Source organism: Falco biarmicus, chromosome 17, assembly GCF_023638135.1.
Source record: "Falco biarmicus isolate bFalBia1 chromosome 17, bFalBia1.pri, whole genome shotgun sequence".
NCBI classification, from domain to species: Eukaryota; Metazoa; Chordata; class Aves; order Falconiformes; family Falconidae; genus Falco; species Falco biarmicus.
The window spans coordinates 6,680,428-6,703,466 of NC_079304.1; the positions used below are offsets into that span (position 1 = coordinate 6,680,428).

Here is a 23,039-nt window from a genome sequence, read left to right on the forward strand (position 1 = left end):
GGGGGGGGGGGTGTCACGGGAAGGGGGGTTATAGGGACCTGTTGGGCAGTAGGGCGGATGTTCTGGGCTGGGGGAAGGGGTTGGGGGGGTCTATAGGGGTGTGTGTGGGTTCTATAGGGGCAAGGGGGGGGGGCCATGGCCTCGGTGCCCGTATACTGCCTGTGCCGGCTGCCCCTACGATGTCACCCGCTTCATGATTGAGTGCGATGGCTGCCAGGACTGGTTCCATGGCAGGTGGGGCACTGGGGGGCTACTGGGGGGGAGTGGGGGGCTACGGGAGGGACTGGGAGAGGCTGGGGGCCAGCTGGGAAGGACTGGGAGTGAGTAGGGGGGTTTTGGAAGAGACTTGGGGGTGAGGAGGGGCTACTGGCATGGACTGGGAGGATTCTGGAAGGGGACAGGGGGGGGACTGGAAGGGACTGGGGGTGAGGAGGAGGCAATGGGAGGGACTTGAGGGGGGACTGGGCGGGGAGGAGGGGCTACTGGGAGGAATCTGGGAAGCACTGGGTGCTACTGGGAAGAACTTGGATGGCACTGGGGAGCAGCTGGGAAGGACTGCAGGGTGAGGAGGGGGCACTGGGAGGAGCTGGGGGGCTATTGGGATGAACTGGGATACACTGGGAGGAGTCTGGGGGGTACTGGAAAGCACTGCTTGTTGCTTGGGAGGTACTGGGAGAGGCTGGGGGCCAGCTGGGAAGGACTGGGGGGGTGAGGAGGGGCTACTGGGAGGAGTCTGGAGGGCACCGGGAGGTGAGGAGGAGGGACTGGGAGGAGTCTGGGAGAGACTTGAAGGCAACTGGGGAGCAGCTGGGAAGGACTAGAGCGTGAGGAGGGAGCACTGGGATGAGTCTGGGGGCACTGGAATACACTGAGGAGTTACTGGGAGGAATCTGGGAGGCACTGGCAGGAGTCGGGGAGGACAGGAGTGAAGAGAGGGTTACTGGGAGGAGCAGGGGGCGCTGGGAGGGATCTGGGGGGCACTTGAGGGCTACTGGGAGGTGCTGGGGGTGACTGGGAGTAACTGGGAGGCACTTGGGGACAGTTATGCTTGGGTTTCTGGGTGGTAACTGGAGTGTGGGGTTAGGGGGGAGATACTGGGAGGGTTACTGGGGAGAACTGAGCAAACTGGGAGTAACTGGGAAGTGCATGGGGAGCTCTGTGCCTGGGGTTCTAGGGCTTGGGGTGCGATGGGAGGGTACTGGGGGTTACTGGGAAGTACTGGGAGGCCTGAGTTTGGGGTTCCCCCGCAGCTGCGTGGGGGTGGAGGAGGAGGCGGCGGCGGAGATCGATCTCTACCACTGCCCCCAAGTGCGAGGTGCTGCACGGTCCCTCCGTCAGTGAGTCCCCTGTAGGGCTGTATGGGATGGGGCCGGGCCATATAGGGCCCTGCGGGGCAAGGGACGTATGGGGAGGGGGTGGGGGTGGGTCTCCCTGGGCTTGTGCCCCCTGTGGGCCTGGGCCCTATGGAGCTGGGGACGTGTGGGGAGAGCGGGGTGGGGGGTGGGTCTGCCCAAGCTGGTTTCCCGCTATGGGGCCGTATGGGGTTGGGGCTGGGCCTTGCAGGGCCCTGTGGGGTGGAGGCCGTGCCTTGTGGGGCCGGGTGGGGGTGCGGGATATATGGGGCTGGGTCTCACTGGGCTGGTACCTCTCCTGGGCCGTATGAGACCAGATGGGACTGGGACGGTGTGGGACCACTGGTATCCTGCCCGTACGGGATCGTACGGGACTGGGGCTGGGCTGGTTCCCCCGCCCCTAACCGCAGGAGGGCTTTACGGCACTGGGTCCCTATGTGCACGGTTCCTTATGGATCCATACGTGCGCGGCCCCCGCTTTCCCACAGTGAAACGCCGCCGGGGTCCCCCAAAGCCTCCGGAGGTGGAGCCGGGTCGCCCCGTCCGCACCGGCAGTGCCCAGTTCGTGCGGGAGCTACGTGGCCGGACCTTCCCCAGGTGAGGGGGACGTATAGAGGCGGGCCGTATGCCCGCTATAGGGGCCCTTGGGGAGCTCTGTGTCTCCGCCACTTACGGGTGGCACGTGAGTTTAGGGCTGGTCTGGGCGGGGGCGGGGGCAGCCCTGTGCCATTATGGGGTGTCAGCTTCTCTCCTTATAGGTGCTGTAGGGTCTGTGGGGGTGCTATAGGTGCTATATGGCTTCTTGGCATGCCTATAGGGGCTGTAAGGCACTATAGGGGCTGCATCGCACATTGGGACACCATATAGGAACCTTATAAAACTGTTGTAGGGAGCCACTGGGCTACCACAGAGACTTTTGGAGGCCGTTATAGGATCTATAGGAGCGACGTCAGCTGTTGGGCTGCTATAGGACCTTTCCAAAGCCCTTATAGGAAGAGGAAATCTGTAGCCATCACAAGATGCTCTCTAAAGCTATTGTAGCACCTATAGGGACTATATTACACGTTGCGGCACCGTATAGGAATTCTATACAGCTATTACAGCACCTGGAGCAGCTACATCACCCGTTTGACCCCTGTAGAAACTTTATGGAGTTGTTACAGCACGTATAGAACTTACACGATTGGTTATGCCGTGGTGGAAGCCTTACAAAGCCGTTACAACGCTTATAGAAACCACGTAATCATCTCAAGGTGGTCTTTAAAGCTATTATGGGATGTATAGGGGGTGCATTACCCGTTAGGGCACCATGGAGGAGCTCTGTAGGAGCTATATTGCTCATTAGACAACCATAGGAACTCTGTCAAGCCATTATAGGATCTATAGGAGCTGCCTAAATCACTAAATCTCCCTAAACCCCCTACAAAACCCTTGTAGGACTTCCAGGTGCTCCACAATCGCCTCCGGCTGCCCTCTAAAGCCTTGACAGGACCTATAGGGGGTGGCAGGGTCACTGTGGCGCTATAGGGTCTCCATACAGACCTCTATACTTCTTCCAGCGCTGACGAAGTGCTGCTGCGGCCGAGCGGCGCCCAGCTGACGGTGGAATACCTGGAGGAGAAGACCTTTAGCGTCCCCATCCTGGTGGCCCGCAAAGAGGGGCTGGGGATGACTTTGCCCCCCCCAACCTTCACCCCCCGGGACGTGGAACATTACGTGGGTGAGTTGAGGGGTTCGGGGTGGGGTCTGGGGGGAATCCCCTTGACTTTTCTATAGGGGCTTTTGGTGGGGGTGATCTATAGGGGCAGAGAAAATCATCGACGTGATTGATGTGGGGAGGCAAGCTGACTGCAGGATGAGGCTGGGGGATTTCGTTGCCTACCTGGGGGGAGCCCGCCGCGACCGCGTCCTCAACGTCATCAGCCTGGAGTTCTCCGACACGCGGTGGGTGATGTCATATCCCTCCGGAGGGCCTATGTCATCAAGGAGCTTCCCAGTATGCCCCAGTTACCCCCACAGCATCCCAGGTCTCCTCCCATGGGACACCCCTGGTGCCACCCCTACCCTGGGGACCTCCCCTGTCACCCCCCTGGGGGGGTCTGGTGTCCCCAGTACCCACCTCCAGGACGTCCCAGGTCCTCCCCCATGGGACATCTCTGGTCCCTCCAGTCCCTGTAACACCCCGAGGTCCCCCCCCCCCAGCCCTGAGTCCCCCTCAAAACTGGGTGTCCTCCCGCTCCCCAGTCCCTCCTGTTCCCCCCCTATCCCCAGGGACCCCCCCAAATTCTGGATTCCCTCCCCACCGCTGGGTCCCCCATCCTTCTCTGCACCTCCTACCTCCCCAGACCTGGGGTTCCCCCAGCCCAGGGGGACCCCCACTCCATGGGAGGGGTCTCTCACCCCAATAACACTCCTCCTCAGTCTTTCAAACCTGGTGGAGACGCCACGGATCGTCCGGAAACTGTCGTGGGTGGAAAACCTGTGGCCCGGGGAGTCAGCGTGTGAGCGTCCCAGCGTGCAGAAATACTGTCTGATGGGGGCCCGTGACAGCTACACCGACTTCCACATCGATTTTGGGGGGACCTCCGTCTGGTATCACGTCCTGAGGGTACGGCAGGGGGCTGGGGGAGCTACAGCATGGCTAGAGCGGGGTTTAAGATTGATTTAGGGGGATTTGGGGGGACTGGGGGGGGGGTTAAAGGGGTTTGAGGCTTGATTTAGGAGGGATTGGGGGGGATTGGGGAGGCTAGAGGGGTTTGAGGCTTGATTTAGGAGGGATTTGGGGGGACTGGGGGGGCTAGAGGGGTTTGAGGGTTGATTTAGGGGGGATTTGGGGGGACTGGGGGGGCTAGAGGGGTTTGAGGGTTGATTTAGGGGGGATTTGGGGGGACTGGGGGGGCTAGAGGGGTTTGAGGGTTGATTTAGGGGGGACTTGGGCTAGAGGGTGGCTAAAGGGGTCATGAGGCGGGTTTAGGGGGGATTTGGAGGGCTATGATGTGTCTAGAGGGGCTGTAGGGTGGGCTTAGGGGGATTTGGGGGGCTGTAGGGTGGTCTTAGGGGGATTTGGGGGCTACAGGGTGTCTAGAGGTGCTATAGGGTAGGTTTAGGGTGGAGTTAGGGGGGCTATAGGGTGTCTAGAGGAGCTATAGGGTGGGCTTAGGGATCACCTGTGGGTCCATACACCACCTTAGGGGTCTCTTAGTGCTCCCCAGACTTCCCAAACTTACAGTGGGGCACCTTTGGGTGCTGCTTACACCTCCCTGGGGTGCCCATATCACCCTGGAGTGGGTTGGCTGCCCCATGGCTGCCCCACGGCTGCCCCACGGCTGCCCCACGGCAGGGCGAGAAGATCTTCTACCTGGCGCGACCCACGGCGGCCAACCTGGCTTTGTTCGAGGCTTGGAGCAGTTCCCGAAACCAGGGCGAGCTTTTTTTTGGTGACCAAGTCGATCGTTGTTATCGTTGTCCCCTCCGTCAAGGCCAGACTCTCTTCATCCCCACCGGTAATTAAGGAGAGAGGGGGGCTCTGGGGGACCCCAAACTCCCCCTGCCCCGATCCCCTGCCCCACATACTTTTCGCCCCCCCCCCCCCCGGCAGGTTGGATTCATGCCGTGCTGACCCCCGTTGACTGTTTGGCTTTTGGGGGCAACTTCTTGCACAGCCTCAACATCGATATGCAGCTCAAGTGGGGTTTTCTGGAGGGGTCTTGTGGGTGGGAGGGGGTTTGGGGGTCCGTTGGTGTGCTTAGGGGGGGCTGTGAGTTTTTGGGGGGGGCCTGTGGGGTGTTTTGTGGTGGGTTTGGAGGGTCTTTGGGGGTTTTTGGGTGGTTTGGGGAGGCTTTAGGGGGCTTGGGTGTAGTTTGGGGGGGGATGTGGGGGCAATCTGTGGAGCTATAGGGCAGCTTGGGGGGTTTGGGGTGTTTTGGGGGGCTGCAGTGGGGTTTTAGGGATTTGTGGGGTGGTTTGGGGGGCTTTGCAGTAGTTTGGGGGGGTCTGTGGGGTTTTGGGGAGTTATAGGGCAACTTGGGGGGGCTTCAGTGTGGTTTTGGGGGGATCTGAGGGGGTCTGAAAGTGTGGTTTGGGGAGATGCAGGATGATTTTGGGGGGCTGGGAGGGGGCCTGCAGGGTTTTGAGGATCTTTGAGGGACTCTGGAGGGGGCTGCAGAGCAATTTGGGGGGGGGCTGCAAGGCACGGCAAGGTGATGCAGGATGTTGCAGGGCAGTGGGATGCCGTGGGGCTGGGTGCGTCGCTATGGGGTGCCCCCAAGAGCCCCCTGATATCTGCCCCCCCCCCTTTCCGCCAGGGCATACGAGATTGAGAGACGTCTCAGCACCGCTGACCTCTTCAAGTTCCCCAATTTTGAGACCATCTGCTGGTACGTGGGGCGGCATCTCCTGGACACCTTCCGAGGTGGGTCCCGACCCCCAATTTGGGAGGCCCTGGGAGCCCTTAACCCCATTCTGGGGGTTCCTGGGGCTCCTAAACCCTGTTATGGGGGGCCTTGGGGGTCCCAGCTCACTTTTGGGGGGCCTCTGAGGTTCCCATCCCTGTCTGGGGGACATCTTTGAGGTCCCAGCCTATTTTGGAGATCTCCTGGGGTTCCCATCCCCACCCTGGGATCTTGTACTTTAGGGGGGGTCCCCAAAAATTTTGGGGTCTCCCCCAGGGCTCCGGGAGAACCGCCGACACCCCGCTGCCTACCTGGTCCATGGGGCCAAGGCGTTGACAGCTGCCTTCCGGGCTTGGACCCGCAAAGAGGTAAAAGGGGGGGCCCGTGGTGGTGGTGGTCCCCTGGGGATCTGGGGGGGCTGTGGGGAATTTGGGGGGGGGGTTACTGGGGGGCTACAATGTGGATAAAGATGATGGGGTGGATGAGTTCAGCCAGGCTTGGGCGGGGGGGGCGGGTTTTTGGGGGTGTCTCCCCGGTTTGGTGGGTGCCCAGGTTGGGGGTGTGTGTGTGTCTAGGGGTGGGGTCCCCCCATTTATTTTAATAACTCCCCCTCCCCCGCCCTCCCCCTATTAGGTTTTAGGGGAGCATGAACATGAGATCCCTGAAACTGTCCGGCCCGGACAGCTCATCAAGGAGCTGGCGAAGGAGATCCGGCTGGTGGAGGTGGGTGACTGGGAGGGACTGGGAGAGGACTGGGGGCATCAGAAGGGGTGTAGAGGGGTCCTGGAGGGGTATTGAGGAGGTTTTGGGGTTACTGGGAGGGGACTGGGAGGCACTGGGGGCATCGTAGGGGGTTACTAGGGGGTTGCCAAGGATATTCGGGGGTTACTGGGAGAACTGGGAGTTTCTGGGAGGCACTGGGGAGTTGTCAAGAAGCATTGGGGGGGGGTTACTGGGAGGAACTGGGAGTTACTGGGAGCTCCTGGCTGACCCCCTCTACCCCACCAGGATCTCTTCCAGCAGAGTGCCGGGAAATCAGGGTCCCCCTTCGGACCTCCCCGGGGGGTCCCACCCCCCCTCAAAGATCACCCCCTCAAAAAAGGGGGTCTCTGCAAACCCCCCCCGCCCCCTCGCACCCCTGATGAGGTGGGGACCCTGAAGCCCCCCCCAAACCTCCAGGACGAGGAAGAAGAGGTGAGGAGCACTTCGGAGGGGTGGGTGGCTGGATTTGGTGGACCCTCCCTCTAAATTTTGGGGTGCCCCCCTTCCCCAGGCTGACCCCCCCAGTTCCAGCCCAGAGGAGACGGACCCCGATTCAGAGGGGGACCCCCAAATTCTCCTGGCCAATGGTGGAGCTCGGTGAGGGGGTTTGAGGGAGCTGGGAGTGTCCTGGAATGGTTTTGAAGGTCTCGGGGGGGGGGGGGGGGGGGGGGTCTCGGAGGGGTTTTGGGGGGCACTGGAGGGGTTCCAAAGTCGTTTTGGGTGCCGGCGGGGGGGTCTCAGATGGATTTTGGGGTGCAGGGGGTCCCCACTTACCCCAGCCGACCCCCCCAGGTCCCGCTGGAGCCACCCGGGGGGACGTTGGGGGTCCCAGCCCCCCCCATCTCCCCCCTGCTCCCCCCCCAGCCCACCCCTGGACCTGGACTCAGAGGAGGATCTGCAGATTGACGAGACCCCTCCCCGCCGTGGCCCTCGCCGCCTCCCCCGTGAGCTGGGGACCCCCCCCCTGCACCCCCAACACCCCCCAGGGCTGCTGCGGGGACCCCCCCTTCACCCCAAAATCCCTCCGTCTCTATTAATCCCCCCATCCTCTCTTAACCTCCCCCAAACCCCTTCTTAACACCCTCTGAAACCACCCTGCACCTCCAAATCCCACTTTGGGGGTGCTGGGGGTGTGTCACCCCTGGTGACCCTCCAAATCCCCCCCCCTAGGACTCCCCCGAAAACTGCCCCGCGCCAAACCGTGCTCTGACCCCAACCGGGTGCGGGAGCCGGGAGAGGTCGACTTTGATATCGAGGTATGGGGGGGCCCAGGGGGCTGGTTTGGGGGGATTGGGGTGTCCCAGAGGTATTGTGAGGTGCTGGGGGGGGGGGAACTTGGGCGGGGGGGGGGGGGCGGGTCAGGGGGCACTGGGGTTATTTCCAGAGGGGTTTTATGGGACTGGGGGGGGCAGTGGATGGTTTTGGGGGGCACTGAGGGGGTCCCAGAGAGATTTTTGGGGGCTAGGGGGAGTTGGGGTGGCAGTGGGGGGTGTCCCAGAGGGATTTCGGAGTGCTGGGGAGACTCGAGGGGCTATTTAGGGGTGCTGGGGGGGGGTTGCATGGGCATTTTAGGGTGCTGGGGGGGGCAGTGGGTGGTTTTGAGGGGCTTCGGGGGGGGGGGGGGGGGTTGGGGTTCACCCCCCTCCCCTGACCCCCTCCAGGAGGATTATACGACGGAGGAAGAGGAGGGGGGAGCAGGGGGCAGCGCAGCCGGCATCCTCGACCTGCTGAAGGCCAGTCGGCAAGTGGGGGGCTCGGAGTACCCTCAACTCAGGTGAGGGGGGGAGGGGAAGGTTTGGGGGGAGGCTATAGGGGGTTTGGGGGAGTCCCTGAAGGTTTGGGGGGTCCCTGGAGGCTGGGGGGAGGGCATATGGGGGGACCCAGGGTTGTGTTGTGGGGGTCCCCAGGGGGTTTGTGGGGGTGCCCAGGGGCTTTGGGGTTCCCTGGGGGCTGTGGGGGGCATATGAGGGGTCTCTGGGTGCTGGGGGGAGCTTGGAGGGGATGTCTGGGTTTTGGGGTGCTGCCAGGTGCTCTGTGGGCTTTTTGGGAGGGGGATCTGGGGGATCTGAGGGTCCCCCAATCCTTGCCCCCCACAAAAATCCTCCCCTCCCCCACTTCCAGCGAGGCCCCTGCCTCCCCCAGCACCCGCGAAGCCATCCAAGGCATGCTCTGCATGGCCAACCTCCCGGCGGGGACCCCCCTGGGACCCCCAAATTGGTGGTCTGGGGGTTCAGGACCCGATCGGGGGGGGTCCTGGAATTTCGGGGGGACCGCGACGCCCTCCCCCAGCCCCTCGAAGTACGGACAGCGAGGACGAAGCCAGCATGGATGAACAAGATAGTTTGGGGGCTTGCTTTAAAGATGCCGAATACAGTGAGTTGTTTCCTTGGGGGGTGGGTTGCAAGGGGGGGGGACCTCCCAATATTTGATTCTCTCCCTTGACTCCCCCTTTTTCTCCCGCTCTCCCAGTTTATCCCTCGTTAGAGTCGGATGAGGATGATCCAGCTCTGAAATCGCTCCCCAAAAAGAAGAAAGTCACTGATGACGCACCCTGGAGCCCCAAAGGTGGGGGTCCCCCCCCCCCCTTTTTTGGAGGAGGAGGGGGGGAGATCAGCTCGTGGAGAAGCTGGGGAGGAGATTTGGGGGTACCTAAGGGTTTTGGAGGGGCTACGGGGAGGCTGGAGAGGGGTTTTGGGGGTCCCCAGAAGCTGTAGGTGTCCTTTTGGGGGGGGCTGGGGCTGGGTTTTGGGTAGTCCCTAGGGGTTTGGGGGGATATGGGGAGCCTGAGGAGGGGTTTTAGGGGTCCCTAAGAGTTTTGAGGGGCTATGGAGGGGGCTGGGGCTGGCTTTTGGGGGTGCCCGTGTTCTAAGAGGGGGATCTGAGGGGTGGGCTGGGGGTGCCTGAGAGCTATCGGTGTCATTTTAGAGGGGGGCCGAGTGGTTTTGGGGTGCTATGGGGGAAGTGGGGCTGGGGTTTAGGGGTCCCTGTGTGCTGGGAGGGGGCTTTGGCGGGCTCCCCGGGGCTTTGGCGGGGTTCCTGGGGGCTTTGGGGAGGCTATAGAAAGAGTTTGGGGGTTTGGGGGACCCCCAGTGGGCTAGGCTTCGGGGGCCCTAGCCATTTTGGGGGGGTGGGAGTGGGTCAAATCCCCGCCTAAAACAACCTAGGAACCCCCAAATTTGCTTACCTTTATTTTTTGGGGTGCTTCCCCCACCCCCCCCTTTTTCCAGCCCGGGTCACCCCCACGCTGCCACGGCAGAGCCGGCCGGTGCGGGAAGGGACACGGGTGGCATCAGTGGAGACGGGGCTGGCGGCCGCCGCCGCCAAGCTGGCCCAGCAGGTGGGACTTGGGGGGGCTGAGGGTGGGAGTTTTGGGGTGCAGAGGAGGGTTGGGGGGGCTAACAGGGAGGGATTTGGGCTTCTAAAGGAGGGTTTGGGTCTGTTGGGGGGGTCTGAGGGAGGTTGGGGGGTGATTTTAATTTGGGAGGGTATTTAGGGGGTGTTGATTAGGGGGTTCAGGGGGCCTTGGGGGCATTTTGGGGGTTCAGGGGGAGTTGAGTGGTTCGGGGGGTTGGGGGGCATTTTAGCAGCGTTTGGGGGCATTTTGTGGGGTTCAGGGGGTATTTTAGGGGGTTGGGGGCATTTTAGGGGTTCTGTGAGTAGGTTTTGGGGGGCAGTGAGGGAATTTGGGGGGTTCAGGGGGTAGTTAAAGGGTCTGGGGGCAGTTAGGGGGTACGTTTTTGGGGCTTCTTCCCTTGACACCCCCTTTTTCTCTCCCCACCCCCCTCCCCCCAGGAGCACCGCAAGCTGCAGCGCAGGAAGGGCCCGGCCAAACGCCGCCCCCCCTCGCCCCCCTCCCCTGAGGAGGAGGAAGAGGAGGAAGAGGAAGAAGAGGACCCTGTACCAGAGCCAGAACCTGAAGAAGAGCCCGAAGGGGACCCCGAAACTGAGCTTGGAAGTGGGGAAGCGGAGACAGAGCCCCCCCCGGACCCCCCGTATCCCCCCAGTCTGGCCGACCACGAGTACACGGCTCGCCCGGGGGGGCCGGCGGTTTTCGGGGTGGCCCAGCCGGGGCGTGCGCCCACCCCCATGGCCCCCGGAGTCTTCCTCACCCAGCGCCGGCTCCCCCACGCCTCGCCCGCCGCCACCCAGGGTAAGTCGGGGTGTGTGTGTGTGTGTATTTTGGGGATCCCTTGCATTAGGTGGGGGATGGTGGGTGAAGGCGGCCCCGGTTTTGCAGGAAAACGCCCCAAAAAGGGGCTGGCTACGGCCAAGCAGCGCCTGGGCCGGATCCTCAAGATCCATCGCAATGGGAAGCTGCTGCTGTGAGATCCGGGGGCGGGGTCTGTGCAGGACACGCCCACAAGGGGGCGTAACATGCGACAGACCACGCCCCATTCCAGCACCCCACACCTCTGCCTCGCTCGCTATGGGACAGCGCTGCTGCGTGGGGGCCTGGCTGGCTGTGGGCCCGCCCACAAAGGGGCGGAGATAGCGGCAGGCCCCCCCCCCGCGGCGCAGCCTCACCTGCAGCCAGCGCTGCGAAGTGTGGCCATGCCAGGCCCCGCCCACAAAAAGCGGAGTTATCGCCAGACCCCGGCTAGCGCGGGACACTGCTCACTGCCCCTTCCCATTGGCTGTCGCTGAATGGAAAGGGCGGGACTTTCTTTCCCATTGGATGCCAAGAGAGGAGACGGTTGAAGGAGCCATACCCGCCCCTGGACTGGAGAAGGGGCGGAGCTTCCTCTGATTGGTTCCCATTGGTTTTTTTACCCTCCCCCACGTGTCTTCAGGTTGATTGACGGGAGCGGGGCCGCTTCCCATTGGCTGCCCCCGGTTTTGTAGGCTTGTCCGGAGGCCGCGGCCCCGCCCCCACTTTTGTATTTGTTAGAATAAAAGAAAAAAAGAGAAAAAAATTTACTAAATTAACGAACAATTAAACAAATAAAGGGGGTGGACCCAGCGGTACGGGCCGGTCACGTGGGGACTGCCCTCCCCTGCCCCTCGCGCGCGGCTCCGGGACGCTCCTGCCGAACTCTCGTGAGATCTCGCAGATGGGCGGGCGGGATCGCGCTGTTAAAGCGCTCTCGCGAGCCCGCTCCATCCCCTCCGCCGGAACTATCGCGAGAGCTGCGCTCTCGCGAGGTCCTCGTACGTCGCCGCCGTGTTACCGCCGCTCGGGGAGCGGCCACTCGCTGTGTCCCCCCCGTCCCCCCCCCCGCCCCCGTTCCACCCCCCCCCACCTTCCCCCATTTCTCCTCCCCCGCCAATCTCCCTGTGGGGCGGGCTCGCTCCTGTCCCCGCCTCTCTCCGCTTGCCTCTCGCGAGGCTTCGGGGCGAGAACGCTGCCGCCTCCACCGCCTCGCGAGATCTCGCCCTTCAGCCCGCCGGTGAGTGCCGGTGCTTGAGGGGATGATGGCAGGGGGCGGTGTTGATACCGGCGGGGGGAGCATAGGGCCCGTCGGTGGCGGGGCGAGGCTCGCCCGTTCCCCCTTCCCCAGCCCCGGTATGAGGCGGCTCCCTGAGAGAGCCCCGCTCGCCTCCCCCATTCTCCTCACGAAATCTCGTGAGATCTCTCTCCCGCTCCGAGCTCTCTCGCGAGCCGGCGCCGTTCGCCGCCTGATTGGGCAGCGCCGGCAGCGCCCCGCCTCCCTCAGAGTCGCGTGGCACCGCCCCTGCCGGCGGTGTTCTCGCGGGACTCGCCGCTCTCGCGGGATCTCGGTGGGGCCGCGGCTCGGGGGCGCTGTGTAAGATGGCGGCGGCGGCGGCAGGAGGCGGCAGGGCCCGGTGCTGACCTCCCCCCCTCCCTTTCATCCTCCCGCTCCCCGTTCCTCCACCACCCCCCTTAGCAGGTACCGGCTGGGCCGCGCGGGAAGGGGGGGGGCTCGGCCCAGCCGCGGCTCCAGTGCCCTGAAAGAGGGGAGGGGGGGGAGGGCCGGCTCCGTCATGCGGGGCCCGCCCCTCCCCCTCCTGCCGTCGTCCCCCCCCGTCCGTCCCCCCCCAGCCCCGCCAGAAGCCTCCCGTGATTTAGGAGCCCTTTCTCCCCTCAGCTACCCCTTGATTAGGGCCCCCCCAATATTCTTACCCAGTCCCCCTCCGTGATTCAGCCCCCTCTCCGTGATTTAAGACCCCTTTCGGTGTTTTACACCCCCTAACCCCATGATTTAGGCCTTCTCGTGGTGTTTTAAGCCTCCTCCAGTGCTTTGGGGGCCCCCTTCCAAGCCTTCCCACCGCTTAGAGCCCACCCTCAGTGGTCTCCCAGCGTTTTGAAAACTGCCGTACCCATTCCATCTACTTAAGCCCTGCCGCCCATGACTTCCCCTTATGTAGGGCCTCTTTCTGTGTAGGGGTCCCCTTTCTCCAGCTTCCCGGGATTTAGCCCCCCCTTCCATGCTTTAAGACCCCCCCTTGTTCAGCTCCTTAGGATTTAAGGGTCCCTTCTGTGCCTTTCCAATATTCAGCCCGCCCCCCCCCCCCCATTTACTTTTGCTTTCTGTATTCTGTGGTGATTTAGAGGTCCCCCTTCCATGGACCACCAGCATTTAGGCCTCCCCCTGTCTAATTTAAGCCCCATCGTGTGATTTGGGGGACCCTTTCTTAAGACTTGAGCCCCCCCCCCCTTCAGCTCCCCTTAACTTAGGCACCCTCTGCCATTTAGGGGGTTTCCCCTCCATCACTTAGCCATCTCCTCAGCTCTCCCCATCATTTAACCCCACTCCAGGAGACCCCCAAACTCAAGACCTCACACCCCCCCCCCAAATTTTGCCCCCCCCCTCCCTGCAGAAGCACCCAGCTTCCCCCCCCCCGCCTCACCCTGCGGCGAGAGACCAAGGATGGACTGGTTGTGATTCCTGGTAAGGCACCCCCCTTTTTTTAGTTGTGGACCCCCTATTTTTGGGGGAGATCTCTAAAAATTGGGGGGGGGGGGGGGCGGGTGTGAGCTTTGAAACCACCCCAGGGAGGGGGATGAGGGAATTGGATGCTGTGGTGGGGAGGAAACGCAGGTGCCTCGTGTCACCCTACTGCCACCGTTTAGGGGGTGCTTTTCTGGAGCTTTTTTCTGGGAGGGAGAACCCCAGAACAGCCCCCATCACAGGGGGAGGACCCCAAAACACCCCCCCAGAGAGGGGCAGCCCCGACGCCTCAGGGACAGCCGCCCTCCCCCTAATTTGATGCGTCACCATCACCAAACCGGCCCTGCCGGCACCACCGGGGGGGGGTGGGGGCACAACCGGAGGGGGGGCCGCTGGCGAACCCCGTCACGGCGTCCTTAATTAGGACGTTAATTAGCTTCTTCTCATTAGTCTGGCGGTGCTAATTACGAGCTGTTTTACTTGGGGGGGCGTACGGGACAGGGACGACGACACCCCCACGCTGCCGCGGGGTTTTGCACATTCATTGTTCAGCCAGCAGCTGCGACGTCATCGGCTGCCGCCGGCCCGCGGCGCTTGCCGGGACGCCGAGTCCTGCTGAAAGCGCGAAGGGACCCGTTGCTGTCCCCTGTGGGGTGGGGGGGGGGCAGATAGATGGTGGCAGCGTCACCCCCCCCATTCCTGTCTCACTCACCCTGCAGGCGGAACGTGAGGACGAGGTGCCCCCCCCCACCCCCCCAAAGATGAAAGTGGATCGGACGAAGCTGAAGAAAACCCCCACGGAGGCGGTGAGGGGGGGTCTGGGACGCTCAGGGACGGGGGGGTGGGCTCACAGGGGTGGGATGGGGACATGAAGTGACACGGGGTGTGTCTGTGTGTGTCCTCCTCCCCCCCAACCCAGCCCGCCGACTGCCGGGCCCTCATCGAGAAGCTGAAGGCATGTGGCGATGAGCAGCTGGTGGCTGAGCTGCAGCAGATCAAGACATGGAACATTGGGAAGGTGCGAGGGCTCCGTGAAATTTATTTCTGGGGGGACCACAACACCCCTAAAGCGAGGGGGGGGGTGGAAATTTGTGGGGAACCCCAAAATTTTAAAGGGGTTCCAAGGGATTGTCCCCAAACCGATGGGTGGTGCTGAGCTCATCCCTAAACAGCTTGTTCCTGTGGGGGTGATGTGGGTGAATGCCTCAGGAGCCCCCCCCAAAATGGCGGGCAGCACCCCAGTTTCCCCACAGCACCCACAAAATGGGGGGGGGGGGGGGCACCCCGGTTTCCACAGAGACCTGCCAAACTTTAAGGAGAACTTGCTGTGCCTGGGTATGGTGCAGCTCTGAACCTCTCTTAAGACCCCTAAAATGGGGAGGGGGGGCAGCCCAATGTCCTGCAGCCCCTTGCAGGTGGGGGGGGGGGGAACCCCACAGCCCCTACAGAATGGCGGGGGGTGCCCCAGTTTCATTTTTAGGCTTCCCCAGAATGGTAGAGGGACATGCCAGTTTCCCCAGGGTTCTCCTAAAAATGGCAGAGGCCCCCTAGTTTCCCCCCTAGCCCCCCTAAAGGAGCAGGGGGACACCCTACAGCACCCCAAAACACCAAGGGGGTACCCCAGTTTCTCTACAGGCCCCCCCCAAAAGTGGGCACCCCAGTTCCTTCGTATCCCCTTTACTGCTTCGGGGCTGGTGGAGCCCCAAAACGATGTGGGGGGCACCCCAATTTCTCCACAGCTCCCCTAAAACAGCGAGGGGACAGCCCACAGCCCTCTAAAACAGTTGAGGGGCACCCCAATTTCTCTCCATCCCCCCCTAAAGGGGCACCCCGATTTTCCCACTGCCCTGGGGCTGTTGTGGCTCTAAACTTCTATGCTGGCGGAGCCCCAAAATTCCAGGGGGACACCCCAGTTTCCCCCCAGCCCCTATAAAACAGCAAGGAGGCACCTCAGAGCTCCCCAAAACACCAAGGGGGGGTACCCCAATTCCCCCCCCCCAGCACCCCCAAAATACTGGGAAGGCTTTTTTTTTATCGATACGGAATAATAAGGAAATCTGCCCTGAACTGGGAATGGGGCCCAACCCCCCACCTGTAGGGGTTTCAAATGGTTTGGGGGCGCCTCCACTGTGGCCCCTGAGATATCCGGGGGGCCCCGCTTGTCACCGACGGCCCCCCAATACCCACTCGCAGTGCGAGCTGTACCACTGGGTGGATCTCCTGGATCGTTTCGACGGGATCCTGGCAGAAGCAGGACGACCTGTGGAAAACATGTCCTGGATGTTGGCTTGCGACCGCCCGGAACGGGAGCAACTCAAAGCCCTTCTCCTGGCTCTCCTCAACTTCACCGCGCTCCTCATCGAGTACAGCTTCTCCCGCCACCTCTACAGCTCCATCGAGGTATAAGGGTACCCCAAAAATATTTTAGGGCGTTGTAGGAGGTGGAATTTGTCACCCAATAGGTTTTTTTGTTTGGGTTTGTTTTTTGGTTTTGTTTTTTTTTTTTTATGTTGCGCAGCACCTGACAACGCTGTTGGCCTCCTCGGATATGCAAGTGGTGTTGGCGGTGCTCAACCTCCTCTACGTCTTCAGCAAACGCTCCAATTATATCACCCGCTTGGGGTCTGACAAGCGAAGCCCCCTCCTCTCCCGTCTTCAGCACCTGGCTGAGGTGGGGGAGGGACATCATTCATGCCTTTTTTGGGGGGGGGGGGGAGGGGGGGTTATACCCAGTGTTCCTTCAATGTTTTGGTTGATTCTTTTCTTTGGTGACTTTTGCACAGAGTTGGGGTGGAAAAGAGAATGGATTCGGGTTGGCTGAGTGTTGCCGAGACCTCCATATGCTGGTGAGCTTCAATTCTGGGGTACTGTGCGGTCCCCAGCACCGTCACATGTCCCCCTGTCGTGTCTTGGGGTCCCCAGTGCTGTCCCGTTTCTGCCATCATGTTCCAGGGACCTCCACCACCATCCTCCTGCCCCTCAGGGTTCCCTGATGCTGTCCCATGTTCCCTCGAGTTGCCCTGGGGTCCCCCAACACTGTTTTCTCCCTTCCTGTCACATCCTGGGGTCCCCAACACCGTCCCCTGTCTCTTTGTCATGTCCTGGGTTCCCCTTGGTGTCCTGTGTCTCCTCATCATGTTCTGGGGTCCCCTGACACCATCCCATGTCCCCTCATTGTGTTTTGGGGTCCCCCGATGCTGTTCCGCGTCCCTTTGGGGTGCCCTGGGGTCCCTCGCCACTAGTGTGTCCCTTCTTGTCACATACTGGGGTCCCCAACTGTCCCCCCCCATCATGTCCAGTGCCCCCCAACAACATTTTGCCACCGTTACTGTGATCTGGGGTCCCCAGGGCCAATCCTGTCACTCCTCTTCATGTCCTGGTGTCCCTGAACCCAACCCTGTCACCCCTCTTTTGGCCCTGGGCCCAATCCTGTCACCCCTCTTGTGTTCCAGTATCCCCAAACCCCACACTGTCACCCCTCTTTTGTCCCACTCGTCCTCCAGCGCAGCCATCCAGGGGAGGGGACACTGCTGTCCCCTCCCCGCTCACCCCTGTGTCATCTGTGTCCCCCCACCACCACAGAAGTACCCCCCCAGTGCCACTACCCTCCACTTTGAGTTCTACGCTGAGCCGGGCGTCGAGGTGAAGGTGGACAAGCGGGTGAGTGACGGGGGACATTTGAGGACACAGGGGACACTTGGGGACATGGGGGGGGTAGCTCAAAGTCCTGGGGCCACCCCTAATTCCCCCCCAAACCCCTCACAGGCCACCAGCACCACCCTACACTACATCCACATTGAGCAGCTGGACAAGGTGAGTGTTGCGGGGGCGGCGGCATCAATTTGTGGGGGCCCTGCTTCAGTCGGGGCTCCCCCCCCCCCCCAGCCTGTGTCTCTCCACTTTTCCCTCTGCATCCTCGTATTTTTTTCTGCGCACCCCGATTTTCTCCGTCCCCCTTCTCAGATCTCGGAGAGCCCCTCGGAGATCATGGAGTCCCTCACCAAGATGTACAGCATCCCCAAAGACAAGCAGGTGACGGGGGTGGAAACTGGGGATTTTAGGGGGGCACACACAGATACGGGGGAGGGACCACAGGCCACGGTGACCCCCCCCAAATACTCCCTGACTCCCCCAAATCCTCCTGGCCCTGCCACAGATGCTCCTCTTCACCCACATCCGCCTGGCCCACGGCTTCTCCAACCACAAGAAGCGACTACAAGCGGTGCAAGCCCGGCTCCATGCTATCTCCATCCTGGGTAAGGGGTTTAATTAGTGTTAATTAAGGATATTTTTTATTTTTTTTTTAAATTTGACAGGGGTTGTTTTAATGGGGGGGGGATTGGTTGTCTGGGGGGCTTTTTTGGGTGACACCCCCCCCCTCCTTCTTTTCGCAGTGTACTCCAACGCCTTGCAGGAGTCGGCCAACAGCATCCTCTACAACGGCCTCATTGAGGAGTTGGTGGATGTTCTCCAAATCACCGACAAGCAGCTAATGGTGAGGATCCCCCTCAAATTAACCCCCTTAGCCCCCCTCCCCGCCCCCCCCCAAATGCTCCCCACCTCACCTTGTGCCCTGCCCTCCCCCCCAGGATATCAAGGCAGCTTCTTTGCGGACACTCACCTCCATTGTCCACCTGGAGCGAACCCCAAAACTCAGCAGCATCATCGACTGCACCGGCACCGCTTCGTACCATGGTTTTCTTCCCGTTTTAGTTCGGAATTGTATCCAAGCCATGATTGGTGGGTTCATACAGATCCCAAGGGGGGGTCCCCTGAATTATTTTTGGGGGGGGGGTTAACCCACTTCTAACACCCTCCCTGCTGCCCCCAGACCCTTCCATGGAGCCCTATCCCCACCAGTTTGCCACCGCCCTCTTCTCCTTCCTCTACCACTTGGCCAGCTACGATGCCGGCGGCGAGGCCTTGGTCTCCTGCGGCATGATGGAAGCGCTGCTAAAGGTGAGCGCAAAACCATGGGCGGTGGCGACAAGTCCCTAAATGTTTTGGGGATGCCCTCACCCCCTTTTTGAACTCCTCCCAAAGGTGATCAAGTTCTTGGGGGACGAGCAGGATCAAATCACCTTCGTCACCCGAGCCGTGCGGGTGGTGGATCTCATCACCAACCTCGACATGGCTGCCTTCCAGTCACACAGCGGACTCTCCATCTTCATCTACCGCCTCGAGGTAGCACCCCGACCCCAATTTTGGGGTCCCCCTGGGGTTTTTTTGGGGTGCTGAGCATCTGTATTCCTCCCCCAGCACGAGGTGGATCTGTGCCGCCGCGAGTGTCCCTTTGTCATCAAGCCCAAGGTGCAGCGTCCCCCCGCCGCCACTCTCCCTGAGGGCGAGGAGATGGAGACGGACATGGAGGGTGAGAAAACAAACGGGCAGGGAAAGGGCACGTCATCCCCCACCCCGATGTCACTTGCCACCTCCCTGATGTCCCCGTCATCCTTGCAGTGACGGATGTGGCCATGGAGAGCAGCCCCGGTCCCTCAACCGAAGCCCGACAGGATCCGGTGCCACCAGTAAATGCCACAGTCGTGCCCAGCACCAGCGCTGCAACCGCCACCACCACCTCCTCCTCCTCCTCCTCCTCCCGCGCGGTGGTAGGTGCCACCCTGACCTTTGGGACATTGGGGACGTGGTGGGGGGGGCTCAGACCTATCTCCACCCCCTCAGGAGTCCAGTGCATCCCACAGCGTGCCGCTTTGCTCAAATCCATGCTGAATTTCCTCAAAAAAGCCATCCAAGATCCCGCTTTCTCAGACGGCATCCGCCATGGTGAGTGTCTCCCAATGTCCCCAACCCCCAGGGGACACTGGGATGGTGGGGTGAGGGGGCATCATCTCCTCACCACCTTTTTTTGTGCGCCCCCCCCCCCCCCCCCTAAAAGTGATGGACGGCTCACTGCCCACCTCGCTGAAGCACATCATCAGCAACGCCGAATATTACGGCCCCTCGCTCTTCCTCCTGGGTGAGCTTCGCCCCTAAAACCCAACAGAGGTGGATGTCGGGGGGGTGGGAGAGGATTTTGGGGCATTTCTCGCCCCGCCCCCCCCCCCCCCCCAAAAAAAATCCACCCGCCCCCCCCCTCCTCAGTGCCCCCCCGTCTCTCTCCTCCCGCCGCAGCGACCGAGGTGGTGACGGTCTTCGTGTTCCAGGAGCCTTCGCTGCTCTCCTCCCTGCAGGACAACGGCCTGACCGATGTCATGCTCCACGCTCTCCTCATCAAAGACGTGAGTTTATGCCTGTGCCATGGGGCTGCCCCCTGTCTCCTCCCGCCTTCTGTCTTATTTTATTTTTTTTTATTTTATTAAGGTACCAGCTACACGAGAGGTTTTAGGTTCTTTACCCAACGTTTTTAGTGCTCTTTGCCTCAACGCCCGGGGTTTGCAATCCTTCGTCCAGTGCCAACCCTTTGAGCGCCTCTTCAAGGTGCTGCTCTCCCCCGATTACCTCCCCGCCATGCGACGCCGGCGCAGCTCTGACCCCCTCGGTGAGCTGGGGGGTGGGGGTGGGGGGGCTTTATTTATTTGGGGTTCATATTTACAGCAAGGGGGGCGGCAGCAGAGCGTCCTCACTGTTGTTTTAGGGACACGCAGCCGTGCCACCGTGGGTTTCATACCGTTTTTTTTTTATCGTTGCTGTTTTTTGGGTGCTGCTTTTTGTTTTTAGGGGCTACTTTTTTTCTTGGCGTGCTTCTCTTTTATTTTGGGGACACCCCCCCCGCCTATTTTTTTAGCAGGGGGGCCCCTCTTAATGTCTGTTCCCCCACAGGAGACACAGCCTCCAACCTGGGCAGCGCCGTGGACGAGCTGATGCGGCACCAACCCACCCTAAAGACCGATGCCACCACTGCCATCATCAAGGTGACGCCCAAGGGACGCCTTCGGGGTACTGCGCCCCCCCCGAAAGGGCTCCTCCTAAAATTTTAGGGCCCCCCCCCCCCCCCCCCTTTGTAGCTTTTAGAAGAGATTTGCAGCCTGGGCCGGGACCCCAAGTACATCTGCCAGAAGCCCTCGATGCAGAAAGCAGATGGGACAGCGGCAGCGCCCCCCCCTCGCTCCCCCCACGCTGCTGAGGAAGCCTCGAGTGAGGATGAGGAGGAGGAAGAAGTTCAGGCCATGCAGAGCTTCAGCGCTACCCAGCAAAGCGAGGCCGAACCCAGCCAGCAGTGAGCATTTTTGGGGGGCAATAAGAGATGTCTTGAGGGGGCACGCCGCCGCCGCTGCCCTCAGCATCGCCGTCTCTTTGATTTTTAGGGTGGTGGGCACAGAGGAGCGCATCCCCATCCCCCTGATGGATTATATCCTCAATGTGGTGAGGAAAAAAAGGGGTTCACCCCCCCCCCCTTGAAGAGGTTGTTGGGGTTTTGGGGATGCCCCTGTACCCCAAATTCTCCCCTGACGCCCCCATATTTCCACCCCCCAAGATGAAATTCGTGGAGTCAATCCTCAGCAACAACACGACGGACGATCACTGCCAGGAATTTGTGGCCCAACGGGGGTTGCGCCCCCTCGTCACCATTTTGGGGCTCCCCAATCTTCCTGTTGACTTCCCCACTTCTGCTGCGTGTCAGGCCGTGGCCGGAGTCTGCAAATCCATCCTGGTATGGGGGGGTGGGGTGGGGGGGGCTGATAACACCGCGTGGTTGACACCAGGTGCCGTCCTGGTGACGCCAGGCACCATTTTCCCCCCCCTGTTTTTTAATTCCTCCCTCTCAAACTTTAATTTTACCTGAATTTTCATTCGTTTTCTCGGTTTTAGTTGTTTTCTCTCTCAATTGTAATTTCTTTTTCCCAGTTTTGCTTTTTTTTCCCTGCTGTTGTGATTCCTCCTCCTGCAAATTTTGACTCCTCTTCCTCTCAGTTTCCTGTTCTCCAATTTTATTTCTTCTCCTGATTTTATTTCCTCTCCCTTCAGTTTTCTTTTCTCCTGCTTCCGTTTTTATTTTTTCCTTCCAAACGTAATCCCTTTCGTTTTCAACTTTTACTTGTTTCTGTTAATTTTAATCTGTTTTCTCTTTATTTTTAATTATTTTCATTTTATTTTTGGTGTCTCTGGGTTTGAATTGTTTTCTGCTCTCAGCTCTTGTAGATTCTCAGCTCTTGTAGATTCTCAGCTCTTGTAGATTCTCAGCTCTTGTAGATTCTCAGCTCTTGTAGATTCTCAGCTCTTGTAGATTCTCAGCTCTTGTAGATTCTCAGCTCTTGTAGATTCTCAGCTCTTGTAGATTCTCAGCTCTTTATTTCCCTGTCTGAATTCTTGTTTCTTCTCCGTTCAATTTTTATTTCTCCCTCTCTTAATTCTTACTCCTCTCCCAATTTTAATTCCTCCCTTCCAAATGTAAATCCCCCGCCCCATTTTTTCGTCCCCCTCAAAACACCAGTCCCCCTCTACCCATCCCTTCAATAACACCCGAATTTTGTCCTCCCGCCCGCTCAGACGCTGTCTCACGAGCCGAAGGTGCTGCAGGAGGGCTTGCTGCAGCTGGAGGCGGTGCTGTCAGCGCTGGAGCCCCTCCACCGTCCCATCGAGGCGCCGGGGGGGTCGGTGCTGCTGCGGGAGCTGGCGGGGGCTGGCAGTGTCCCCGATGCCACCCTCTCGGCGCAGGCCACCCCCCCTGCTCCACGCCCTCACCGCCGCTCACGCGTACATCATGATGTTCGTCCACACGTGCCGCGTGGGGCAGGTAAAGAAAGGGGGACGGCGCTCGGCAGTGGCAGGGGGCACCCCCATTTAGGTTTTGGGGGGGGTTCATCAACTTTTTTGTCACCCCCAGAGTGAGATCCGGGCCATCTCGGTGAACCAGTGGGGGTCCCAGTTGGGATTGAGCGTCTTGGGGAAACTGAGTCAGCTCTACTGCTCTTTGGTGTGGGAGAGCACCGTGCTGCTGTCCCTCTGCACCCCTAATAGGTATGGGGGGGGTTCACGAGGATTTGGGGGGGGGGTTCACGAGGATTTTGAGGGTGTCCGGGAGGATTTTGGGGTGGTCAGGAGGGCTTTGGGGGCCTGGAGAGTTCTTGGGGAGCACCATGGGAGTTTGGGGGCACACCCAGGGAGTTTTGGGGGACTGGGGAGACCCTGGGGGCTGCAGGGTAGGGGGGGGGCACTCCATGGACGACAAGGTGCAGCCTCTGCATCCCCGAATAAACCACGAGGGGGGAACCCCCTCCCCTGTGGGATATTGGGGGGGCTCTTGGGGGGTGGAGGGATGCTGAGGAGCCCCCCTAAACCACAGGGCACCTCAGTGACCCCCTATATTTTTTTTTATCCCCCGCCCCAGCCTCCCCCCAGGGTGTGAGTTCGGGCAGGCTGACATGCAGAAGCTGGTGCCCAAGGAGGAGAAGGCAGCACCCAGCCCCCCCCAGGGTGGCAAGAGGGCAGGTAGGTTCCTGGCGGGGGTCCTTAGAGGAAGGGGGGGGGGCTCTTTGTGGGGCGTCAGCAGCACTTTGGGGGTGCTCACCTCCTCCTCGCCCCTGCAGAGGGGGAAGCTGAGACTCCAGGCCCTGGGGGGCGGTGGGTAGCGACCCCCCCCCCGCCCAGGGGCTGCTGGAGGGGATGGGGCTGGAGAGCGAAGCCCTGGCCCCCATGGAGACGGACGAGCCCAGTGCCGCCGACCCCAAGGCCAAGGCCAAGATCACCCCTGCCATGGCTGCCCGCATCAAGCAGATCAAGCC

General features: G+C 61.0%; 2 protein-coding genes across 2 annotated transcripts; both read left to right on the forward strand.

Annotated features, from left to right (window-relative positions):
* Positions 1-114: 114 nt before the first annotated feature.
* On the forward strand, positions 115-11,433 carry PHF8 (PHD finger protein 8). The gene is given in 24 exon segments (XM_056362646.1): positions 115-171; positions 173-234; positions 1,251-1,302; positions 1,304-1,337; positions 1,841-1,949; positions 2,912-3,072; positions 3,155-3,296; positions 3,774-3,960; positions 4,693-4,855; positions 4,951-5,038; positions 5,657-5,763; positions 6,020-6,111; positions 6,377-6,466; positions 6,752-6,937; positions 7,017-7,102; positions 7,370-7,449; positions 7,676-7,761; positions 8,167-8,279; positions 8,627-8,803; positions 8,805-8,878; positions 8,975-9,070; positions 9,733-9,842; positions 10,298-10,655; positions 10,743-11,433. Coding segments are annotated over 24 exon segments (2,778 nt in total). The 5' UTR covers positions 115-135; the 3' UTR covers positions 10,832-11,433.
* Positions 11,434-12,212: 779 nt separating this feature from the next.
* On the forward strand, positions 12,213-23,038 carry HUWE1 (HECT, UBA and WWE domain containing E3 ubiquitin protein ligase 1; the record flags this gene model as incomplete). Its single annotated transcript, XM_056362760.1, is given in 30 exon segments — positions 12,213-12,354; positions 13,286-13,356; positions 14,076-14,162; positions 14,276-14,374; positions 15,550-15,756; positions 15,875-16,027; positions 16,140-16,202; positions 16,939-17,016; positions 17,122-17,169; positions 17,320-17,388; positions 17,513-17,612; positions 17,751-17,851; positions 17,946-18,096; positions 18,188-18,315; positions 18,400-18,540; positions 18,616-18,727; positions 18,817-18,969; positions 19,042-19,140; positions 19,253-19,333; positions 19,489-19,595; positions 19,678-19,855; positions 20,137-20,228; positions 20,322-20,533; positions 20,622-20,679; positions 20,792-20,968; positions 21,805-21,978; positions 21,980-22,051; positions 22,142-22,275; positions 22,646-22,746; positions 22,845-23,038. Coding segments are annotated over 28 exon segments (3,327 nt in total), but the record flags the coding sequence as incomplete, so codon positions are not given.
* Position 23,039: the final 1 nt, after the last annotated feature.